Raw genomic sequence first — 11,606 nt, 5'->3', positions numbered from 1 at the left:
TGGTTCAGCCACTCTGGAAGTCAGTCTGGCAGCTCCTTAGAAAACTAGATATAGAGTTACCATTCGATCCAGCGATTGCACTTCTCGGTATATACCCGGAAGATCGGAAAGCAGTGACACGAACAGATATCTGCACGCCAATGTTCATAGCAGCATTATTCACAATTGCCAAGAGATGGAAACAACCCAAATGTCCTTCAACAGATGAGTGGATAAATAAAATGTGGTATATACACACGATGGAATACTACGCGGCAGTAAGAAGAAACGATCTCGTGAAACATATGACAACATGGATGAACCTTGAAGACATAATGCTGAGCGAAATAAGCCAGGCACAAAAAGAGAAATATTATATGCTACCACTAATGTGAACTTTGAAAAATGTAAAACAAATGGTTTATAATGTAGAATGTAGGGGAACTAGCAATAGAGAGCAATTAAGGAAGGGGGAACAATAATCCAAGAAGAACAGATAAGCTATTTAACGTTCTGGGGATGCCCAGGAATGACTATGGTCTGTTAATTTCTGATGGATATAGTAGGAGCAAGTTCACAGAAATGTTGCTATATTAGGTAACTTTCTTGGGGTAAAGTAGGAACATGTTGGAAGTTAAGCAGTTATCTTAGGTTAGTTGTCTTTTTCTTACTCCCTTGTTATGGTCTTTTTGAAATGTTCTTTTATTGTATGTTTGTTTTCTTTTTAACTTTTTTTTCATACAGTTGATTTAAAAAAGAAGGGAAAGTTAAAAAAAAAAAGAAAGAAAGAAAAACAAGGAAAAAAAAAGATGTAGTGCCCCTTGAGGAGCCTGTGGAGAATGCAGGGGTATTCGACTACCCCACCTCCATGGTTGCTAACATGACCACAGACATAGGGGACTGGTGGTTTGATGGGTTGAGCCCTCTACCACAGGTTTTACCCTTGGGAAGACAGTTGCTGCAAAGGAGAGGCTAGGCCTCCCTATGGTTGTGCCTAAGAGCCTCCTCCCGAATGCCTCTTTGTTGCTCAGATGTGGCCCTGTCTCTCTAGCTAAGCCAACTTGAAAGGTGAAATCACTGCCCTCCCCCCTATGTGGGATCAGACACCCAGGGGAGTGAATCTCCCTGGCAACGTGGAATATGACTCCCGGGGAGGAATGTAGACCCGGCATCGTGGGACGGAGAACATCTTCTTGACCAAAAGGGGGATGTGAAAGGAAATGAAATAAGCTTCAGTGGCAGAGAGATTCCAAAAGGAGCCGAGAGGTCACTCTGGTGGGCACTCTTATGCACACTTTAGACAACACTTTTTAGGTTCTAAAGAATTGGGGTAGCTGGTGGTGGATACCTGAAACTATCAAACTACAACCCAGAACCCATGAATCTCGAAGACAGTTGTATAAAAATGTAGCTTATGAGGGGTGACAATGGGATTGGGAAAGCCATAAGGACTACACTCCACTTTGTCTAGTTTATGGATGGATGAGTAGAAAAATAGGGGAAGGAAACAAACAGACAAAGGTACCCAGTGTTCTTTTTTACTTCAATTGCTCTTTTTCCCTTTAATTATTATTCTTGTTATTTTTGTGTGTGTGCTAATGAAGGAGTCAGGGATTGATTTGGGTGATGAATGTACAACTATGTAATGGTACTGTAAACAATCGAAAGTACGATTTGTTTTGTATGACTGCGGGTATGTGAACATATCTCAATAAAATGAAGATTAAAAAAAAAAAAATACCTGATTCCCATACACCATGCCACCACCAGCACTTGCATTGGTGTGGAAAATTTGTTACAATTGATGATAAAACTTTTTTTGTAATTCTACTATTTTTTTAACAGTAGTTACATTTGTTAAAATTGATGAAAGATTATTAAAGTAGTACTATTTCTATTGTCCATAATTTATGTAGGAGCATTTCCCCCCTATTCCCAAGCTATTATTACTATTTTTTTTTCATGCATGTCTTTATTACTCATCTACCCATACTCTGGATAAAGGGAGTGTCAGTCACAAGGGTTTTACAATCACATGGTCACATGATAAAAGCTATATATTTATACAATCATTATCAAAGATCAAGTCTACTGGATTACAGTTCAATTTCAGGTATTTCCTTCAGGCTATTCTGATACACTAGAAACTAAAAAGAAATATCTATATAATGAGGCAGTAGTCATAATCATTTGTCAAATTCTGATTTCTCGGTTACACCTCTTCCCACTCATTTGATCATTTTCTCAATCTTCAGGGATATCTGAGCAATGACCATTTTAATTTCTTCATGCTGGAAAGTGGTGTCAACTTTATGGGGAAGAAGAATGGAACTGGTTGATGTTCTTAGAGAGACTGGTCCTCTGGGTTTCAGGGTTTATCTGGCATAGGAACAATCTGGTGGCCTTAAATTTCTGAAAAAATAAACTTGCTAGGTAATACATTTATCGAGTCTTAGAGCCAAGGGATTTCTTTAGAGTTTTCAGTAATACTGTTGGTTGGGGATTGCATACTGTGGCCATTTGCAATATCTGGTTGAAGCTTGCATAAGAGCAACCTCCAGAATGACCTCTTGACTCTATTTGGTATCTCCTAGCCACTGAAACTTTATTTTATTTCATTTCTTTTCCCCCTTTTAGTTAAGAAGGCATTCTTAATCCCATGCCAAAAGTATTTTGGAGCTTCACATTTGGAGCTTCTATTCCCTTAGCACATTCTTTGCCTCACTTTGACTAGTGAGGCAAGTCTCCATCCTTTGAAGGTAGGCTGTAGTTTTGAAAACATCTGTAAGTCATTAGGAAACAGGTGTGCAAATTTGATAAGTGATCAAGCTGGGGGCATGTAGCTTTTTGTCCAAACACAAGATGGTAAAGTAATAAAACTAATTTTATTGGGTGGCTTGTAAACCAACACTAATAGCAGTTCCAAAGGGTAGTTTGAAACTTGAGTTTGCCACAAGCAGCGACTTAGTAACAAAAGATCTCTCATGGATGGCCAGATTGCTGGGCTGCTCATCTTTAAATTTCTGATGCCCAGAGTTGTGCCTGACACATAATAGGTCCTTAAAAACAGTTGGGTGCCCTGAAGGAGGTCGACCACTTTAATTTTTAATTAATTGTTAATTGCTGTACTTCTCTGGCTAACATATATATCAAAGAAACACAGGCAAGTATAAGCCCTCAAGAATTTTCTGTAATACACTCAAGAATGTATTTTTAAAATCACAATAAAGGGAAAATAAGACATTGTTAATACTTTAATTATATGGTTTATAAACATATTCTACTTACAAAAATTAAACCTTAAAGATACGGCTACACTTCTTTTAGACCACCATCTCCAATCCTAGTCCCTTCCCAACTTTCCAGAGGAAGTGAACTCAGTTAAAAGATGGATGCATAATTTTTAAGGATAGATAGATAGATAGACAGACCGACTCATACATAGGTACGATATGTATTACACATCATTTTTTACTAAATTGTGTCACCATTTGTATGATTCGACTTGGATTTTTTAAACAACTAAATTAAAAGTGACCACTTTAAAGGGGACAAAACCCATTTCAATATTTAATTTCTGTTTCACTTCCTTTTAAATTAAGTTCTTGACTTTATAACCAGGTCTTTGGGGGAATTTAGTGTAGCTGGAGAAATCATCAGAGGCACATAAGAGCTTCCATGCTGGGTCATCCCTAGAATTTATCAGCCCAGTGTTGCATGTCTGACAGAGGCACTAAGGAATGTTGTGGATGGGAAAGGCTGATGTCAAACTCCAGGATTAGCGACATCTTAAGACATTCTCATTATCCTTCATGACCTGTGATGCACCTGTCCCACAATTGGATCTAGGCTTCTTGAGAACACATTTCTATTTCCAGCTGTACCATCTTTAGGGGATAATGAGTTCCATGAGTTATATCCATGAGATATAACTTTTTATGCCCATTAGCTTTATGCCATAACTTTTGCATGCCCATTACCATTATCTGATTTAAAACACTAACTGAACTTGGTCTCTCTTCTTCACATATTTTCATGGATATCAAAAGATTTTGCTTCAGGGAAATATGCTTAGATAGTCTTTCATTGCCTGCACCTGGCATGAACATTACAGAGAATGATTTAAATTGGGAGCCAAAGGTAAAATCACCATAACTATAGCTGGTTGGCATGCCAATAGATGAATCCAGAGGTCTCCTCTAATGTGTCCCCAAAGTCACATCTCAGCCAGGATCTGTAGCAGCCCCACAGTTCAGAGGAGACGAGATGAGCTAGACATGAGATGGCTCCCACAAAAAAAGGTGATATTTTAAGACATTAGCTCAGGCTGCCTTGACCTCAGTCATCATCCTGGCATTCAAGTAGCCCCTTGCATTACAGATCATAGCAGGTGCTGGGAAGTGAAGAAGGCCATGCTAAAAATACCTGGCCTCTTCTGGAACTCAGCAGGCAGCCCCGCACTCCTTCCTCCAGTGGTAGGACCTCAGAGAAAGAGGACCTCGGCCTCAAGCAGTAAGAAAGGTCTGCTGTCCGGCTCCCTACTCCATTGAAGTCACTGACGGGGATACGGTACTATGAAGAAAACGATTTCAAGAAGCATCTCTACTGAGGAATAGCAATTTCTCTTAAATCCAGCAAAAACAGGCTTTCTTAAAGAGAGTCCAGGGTCCCGGTAAAAAGTGCCTGCGTAGAAGGGTTTTCCTAATAGCCAAGAAAGGGACTTCACAAAAACAAAAGGAATCCCACTGCCTATTTTCAGTAACTTAGGATCCAAACCCATAGGTCACCAAACCAAGTCATCTCTACTGAAAATTAAGCTGTTGGCAGTGGGTATGAAGTAGACCACAGGGACAAACTGTTAGAAATCCCAATTTTGAATTTGCCTACATGGTGGCCCTCCTAGAGGCCCGGTGAGTTGTAGAGGGATGTCAGCTGGAGCAGGAAGCATCTGCGTTGTCCATATCCATGACACTTCTGCATCAGGTTTCACTGTCTGCAAAGGAAGAGTGGGCTTCTACTTGCCATTCAGGAGACTGCAAAGGTCACTTTCACGTATGTTCCTGTTAAGGACATCAGTGGAAACTTGAGAACCAAGTATAAAAATATAGAAATGAACAGGTGGCATTCAATATGAAAAGAATGCAGAGTTTGCCAGAAAGTAATGATTAAAACAATTCCAATGTTTAGATGTGGTCCCTAGAGCTGGCTCAGGTCTCTGGACTGCAAAGCCTGAGGGTACTTTCATTTCTCCACAATCCGTGGCTTGATGAGACACTAGATGCCATCCTGACCATGCATTTTGTCTTTATTTTTCCCCAAACATACTGCCAAGATTGATCTGGTGGCTCATTCCTTTGCCACCCCAAGGGTTTTGAGAGAAGCAGATTTAGATTTTCAATGACCATCTCAAACTCTTCCTTGAAGCTACTGGAAAGAATTAATGCACCTGCCTCTCTATATTCATGAAGATGTCTTTATTGCCCCATCTTGGGCCATAAACGAAGAGTGAGGAAAGGTTGTCACCAGCAAAGTGTGCACGGGTGAGTTTAAAATCCCAGGCTGCAGTACTGAGCTGTCCCATGTGGGATAAGACCCCCTTCAGTCTCAGCCTCGTTAGAATTAGGTTTTAACCATGTTCAACATGTAGAAAAGATCTCTGCTGGCCCCCTCTCCTCTTCATCTTCACGTGATAATGTACAGCTTTTAAATATGAAATCAAACATGAATATAAAAACAGGATGGAGGGTGGTTGATGAAAAGAGCACTGTTGCTGGGAGCCAGGACATCTGGGTTCTTGTCCCTGCTCTGTTGCCTCCTAGTTGGGCGATCTTGAACTAGTCACTGCCCTTGGTTTTCTATCTTATAGAGTAGAAATAACAACACTCATCCTGACGCTGTCATAGGAGGGTGTGAGAAAATGAATTCAAAAGTGCTTTTCGAACTTTACATAGATACGGGAATACTACCATTCTTGAGACAGCTAAATTCTACCATGAGACTGACTTGATTAACCCTAGAGAGAATTGCCACTGTTGAAAAGACACAAGAGAAGGTGTAAGGCAGGAAAACGTATTTATCTGTTTCCACTGGAGAGCCATTTTGCCTGTGCACAAAGCTTCCAGGTAGCAAGTATCCTCAAGGGTCTCTCAGAAGTACCAGGACCAGCTGTTTTACTAAGCAGTGAAGAGAAGGAAGGCATCCACAAGGACCTAAAGACCTTTCTCAGAGCTTGAAACCCTCTCTGAAAGCAGAGCTGTTCTCCCTGTGTTCCTGGTGGTAGCATCACAAAATCCTTGGAAAAGAAAGCTCCCTTGTGTAGGGGGAGAGCATGTTGAATCTTGTTCCATGGGACAATGAGCCGTGAGCATAACACTTTGCATTCCAAAACCCAATGGAAGAAACAATTGTCTCTTGGTTTAATTATAGATTCTTCATTCCCTTAATTGCTTGAGTAAGCACTGTGGACTCTGGGGGAGTCAGCAAACACAGGTAGAGCTATTGCTGTTAAGCAAGGTGTGACTATCAGGTAATGAGGTTCTATGTTTTTTTCCAAACAAACAAACCCTGGTGTACATAACCAAGCAAGTGCTTCTGTCAAAGGTGTCGCAATTTAGTAATTTTAGTAATTTAGTGATTAGTAAGCTATGCTCATACTGACTCTTTTCTAATCACGTATTGGGAAATGTAGTATGACAATTATGGGCACTCTTATGTGGGGAAAGTGACAGCATATTCAATATTAAAACTCTCCAAGAAAACCTGAGATATGTGATCCTCACAGCTATAGGGGACCTCAGGCAGCATTTGTTGGAACACTGTTGGAAATACATGTTCAATGACACCCAGAGAGAGGGTTTTACTTGGGATTATGTATCGACACTTTTCCTAAAGGAAACAATGTATGTCTCTTATCCACCTTCCTTTATCCCATTAACCCTAGTTAAACATCTGACACAGAATATGTTCAGAAAATTCTTATGGGATTTTTGTCCTACTATCACAGTATTTATATTCAGTCTTCAGAAAATCAAACATAGACTTCAGATTTTGAATTGAGCCGAGTTTTGTTACCCTGCCTTCCAGGTTACTGTTTCTCCCATTTACTTGTGTGGCTGATAGCCAATAAATAGTCTGTGCTGGTTTGAAGCTATTATGGACCCCAGAAGAGCCATGAACTTTTAATCCTATCTTGTGGGGTGGGACCTTTTGATTGAATGTTTCCATTGGGATTAGACCCACCCAACTGTGGGTGAGATGTTTTGATTAAATTATTTTCACGGAGGTGTGAACCTGCCCATTCGGGTTGGGTCTTGATTAGTTTACGGGAGTCCTTTAAGAGAGCAAGGAGTCCACAGAGAGAAGGAGCTCACAGAAGCTGAGAGAGACATTTTGGAGAGAAGCTAAGAGTTTAATCCAGAGTTTGCCCCCAGGAGAAGCTAAGAGCTAACACAGACCCAGATGCGTGAAGATGCAGACAGACAGACATTTGGAGATGCTAAGCTAAGAGATGAAGCCCAGAGTTTGCTCTGGAGAAGCTAAGAGAGGACCCCCAGATGCTTAAAGAGAAATGCCCTGGGAGAACAAGCAAGGATGCACAGGAGCTGAGAGAGAGAAGCTAAGAGAGACAGAAGCCAAGAGACATTTTGGAGAAAGCCATTTTGAAACCAGAATCTGGGAGCAAAGGACCAGCAGACGTCAGCTATGTGCCTTCCCAGCTGACAGGTGTTCTGGGCACCATCGGCCTTTCTTCAGTGAATGTATCCTTTTCTTGATGCCTTAGTTTGGACACTTTCATGGCCTTAGAACTGTAAATTTGTAACCTAATAAATACCCTTTATAAAAGCCAATCCATTTCTGGTATTTTGTATAATGGCAGCTTTAGCAAACTGGAACATAGTCCTCCACATTTCTTGAGAACTAATGGAATGCCAAGCCTACTGGAGAAATCTCCTGAAAACTCAAAGCATATTCTTGGCATTCACATAGAAGCTCTGGTCTAAGGATGTAGTGTAGGCTCCCATACCACCATGATGTGGTCAGTATTTTTCACTTTCAAGGAGCACAGATTCTGTCAAGAAACCACAGAAAATAAAGGGTGTTATTATAAGTCCCCTGGAACTGAAATTCAGTCATATTCTCCCAGTCTCTTTCACTTAGTGGTACTTCTGTTTATCTCGATATCTGTTCTATTCTCCTTTCTCTATAACCAACTTCTCTACTTCCTGGTTACTTAGATGACACATGGCCTATTGTGGTATATTAGTCAGGGAAAGCTAGACATGCTTCCATAACAAACAACCCCCAGATCTCAGTGGCCTAAACTAACAAAGTTTTATGTCTCAATCTTGCTACTGGTCCAACAAGGGTTATTGGGAGGAGCAGGGTGAGGTCTGCTATACAACTACCTATTACACAACTTACTGTACAACCACCTTCAAATATTCCCTTTTGTTTCCTTGGCTCATACTAAGCCCCTCCTCTCTATCTAACCACTGCTGATCTCTGAAATCAGCTTAAAAGCTACCACCTTTTCAGAGAAGCATTTTCTGCCTGCTCCAACCTGGTGATTTCTATTTCTACCTCCTCTGAATAATGCTGCTCATGTAATTCCTGAAGGGCATAGATGTGTCTTACCATTTTTGGATTCTGGAGCCTAGTGTCTGCTGGGTATATAGCAGATACTCAAAATTGGTGTGAATAAATAAATAATGATGTGTTGATATGTAGCACCAACTCATTTAAAGAAAATTTAATGAGTTCTTCACCTATGTTAGCCTCAGCAGAGAAGAAAAAAAGTCGGTATTTTTCCTTCTCAGTTAAGAAAGAGTTTCTTTACTGCAGTTGCCTCATTTTATAATTGACAAAACTGAGGCCCAGAGAGGAGAAATGACTTGCCCACTGCCTCATGCCCAAGCAGCCACAATTAATTGAATGCTTGCTGTGTGCAAGACAAAATGCTTTTCATTCTTTATCTCATTTTCATCCTTTTATGACCCTAAGAGGGAAGTATTTCCACCTGCCTTTATAGAAAAGGAAACTGAGGCTTAGAGAAGTTGTAACATGGCCAAAGCTATCCTGCAAGGAGGTGGCCAGACCAGGTTTGGCTCCCAGGGTCTAACTCCCAAGTCCCTGCTCTTGCCCCCTCTACCAAGCTTCAAGCTGGGGAGTCAGCTTCCTGTGCTGCCACCTGTCTATTGCCCATAGGCCTTGAAGACTATCAGTGCTCCAGTGTCTGGGTTGACATATAGTGATTAAAGGGCTCTGGTGAATTTCTGTACCATGTAGCCCCTATGCACAGAGGTCTAATGTTCTGACCATTAGGTCAGGGTATTTTTTTCCCTCCTGGGCAGTTGGGTTAGTGTAAAAAACCTGATAAAATCCTGAAGGGGAATTTGATCGTTCTCTGAAGGGCTTACAAGTTGTTTGGCCTGCCTAATCTGTGTAGATACCGTCCGGGGAATATTCGGTATCCATGTAGTACACGTTGTGAACTATTCTGCAGGGACTGTTAACAAGACCCTAGAAAACTCTCACGAACTTAAGGTTCCTGGAATGGCGGGCACAGGTTTGGTTGCTGGAGAGGTTGTGGTGGATGCGCTACCCTATTTTGATCAAGGTTATGAAGCACCTGGTGTGCGGGAAGCGGCTGCTGCGCTCGTGGAGGAGGAAACTCGCAGATACCGACCTACTAAGAACTACCTGAGCTACCTCACAGCCCCGGATTATTCTGCTTTTGAAACCGATATAATGAGAAATGAATTTGAAAGACTGGCTGCCCGACAACCAATTGAATTGCTCAGTATGAAACGGTATGAGCTTCCAGCTCCTTCCTCAGGTCAGAAAAATGATATTACTGCATGGCAAGAATGTGTAAACAATTCTATGGCCCAGTTAGAGCATCAGGCTGTTCGAATTGAGAATCTGGAGCTAATGTCACAGCATGGGTGCAATGCCTGGAAAGTATATAATGAAAATTTAGTTCATATGATTGAACATGCCCAGAAAGAGCTCCAGAAGTTAAGGAAACACATTCAAGATTTAAACTGGCAGCGAAAGAACATGCAACTAACAGCTGGATCTAAATTGAGAGAAATGGAGTCAACTTGGGTATCCCTGGTTAGTAAGAATTATGAGATTGAACGGACTATTGTACAACTAGAAAATGAAATCTATCAAATTAAGCAGCAACATGGAGAGGCAAACAAAGAAAACATCAGGCAAGACTTCTGAAAAGAAAAATTAATTTGGGTTGGAAGGAGGGAAAGTTGGACTTTCTCAGAATTTCAAACATCTGAACTGTTTCTGAATTCTGAAGGAAAACAGCCTCTTATGGAAACCATTGGTGGTAAATGTTTAGAAACCATAGAATGTGTGGACTATTGTATTAATTCCATTTGTATATCTTAGCAAAATAAAAACTTTTCAACTTAAAAAAAAAAAAAAAACAAGACCCTCACTAACTCTGCCTCACCAGGTCTCAGGCAAGGCCTGAGGTGGTCCCCCTTTCTCCCACCCCCACCATAGCTCTGATGAAAGAGCAGGCTTTTCCCTTTTGGATGCTGCGAGGAGTAAAATTAAAAGCAACCATGAGGGGTAGGGGAAGTCCTCCTGCCTCCAAGCAGAGCTCACAAGGCAGAGCTGTGCCTATTCCCTCATCAGGGTTATGGCTGTAAATACAATGACTTCGCTGGGATGGTATTTACCCCACATTTTCAGCAACATGGCACCACAGTGCCTAGCACAGAAACAGGTTGACTCCTAAAAACCAGTGCAAGATGCTCTGAATAGCCTTCCATGTATTATGATTATTTTTAATAGGCCTAAGCACTAATTTATATTGGGTGTATATACAGGAGTAAAACTGCTGGGACATAGAGAATATGTGAATGTTTAACTTTAGCAAACACGGTGGTTTTCACTAATGTAGTTTTATCAACTTAACTCTTGCCAGCAATATATGAGTGTTCGGGATCTTCTATTAAAAACAAAAACAAAAACAAAAAAACACTAGTGCAAGAGAAATGATTAAAACTTAGATCTGGAAGGATCTCAGAGACTATCTACCCGGTGGGTTTAAAGGTGAGGAAACTACCAGAGGCTGTGTCACTTGACAAGGTCACTCAGCTGCTGGTGAAAGACTAGAGACCAAAGACCAAGAAACTGCTTGTGTCTAAGCTCAATATTCTCTCCCCTTAAGCTGCCACCTGCCTACCTACCTACACACACACACACACAGACACACACACACACATACACACTACCCTTTGCAGAAGTACCACACACAGGAACAGGCAGAACTAAGTCAACTGGGTCCTGTGTCCCTAGAGTAATTGACTTTCTCTCCCCTAGGGCAGGACATCCAAACGACAGATTCCCTGTTTTATTGTGCCACACCCTGGTTTCAGACCCGCACCAGCAACGAAAGTCGCAGGAACGGCTCCCAAGCCTTCCTCCCTTTTTCTGCTCCAGTTCAATTTCCAGTACATGAGCGCCCTGGATGACACCTGGTGGGCTGAGAGCTGCCTGGCGGCGGTGGGCCGGGCCGGGCGCTGTGGGCTCTGGAGGCCTGAGGCTCCACACGGAGAGGCTAGAGGATCGTGTGGGTGACGTGCGACTCGCACCCACTG

At 41.6% G+C, this 11,606-nt stretch overlaps 1 protein-coding gene across 1 annotated transcript; it reads left to right on the top strand.

Moving 5' to 3' along the window:
* The first annotated feature begins 9,516 nt into the window (after window positions 1–9,516).
* Window positions 9,517–10,400, top strand: LOC119533334 (pre-mRNA-splicing factor SPF27). Its single transcript, XM_037835388.1, has one exon. The coding sequence runs from the start codon at window positions 9,532–9,534 to the stop codon at window positions 10,207–10,209; it is 678 nt and encodes a 225-aa protein (XP_037691316.1). The 5' UTR covers window positions 9,517–9,531; the 3' UTR covers window positions 10,210–10,400.
* The last annotated feature ends 1,206 nt before the right edge of the window (window positions 10,401–11,606 follow it).

The sequence above is a fragment of the Choloepus didactylus genome, chromosome 4 (assembly GCF_015220235.1).
Source record: "Choloepus didactylus isolate mChoDid1 chromosome 4, mChoDid1.pri, whole genome shotgun sequence".
NCBI classification, from domain to species: Eukaryota; Metazoa; Chordata; class Mammalia; order Pilosa; family Megalonychidae; genus Choloepus; species Choloepus didactylus.
Note: the sequence above shows the minus strand (reverse complement) of the source record. Positions and strands in the feature narration are given on the sequence as shown.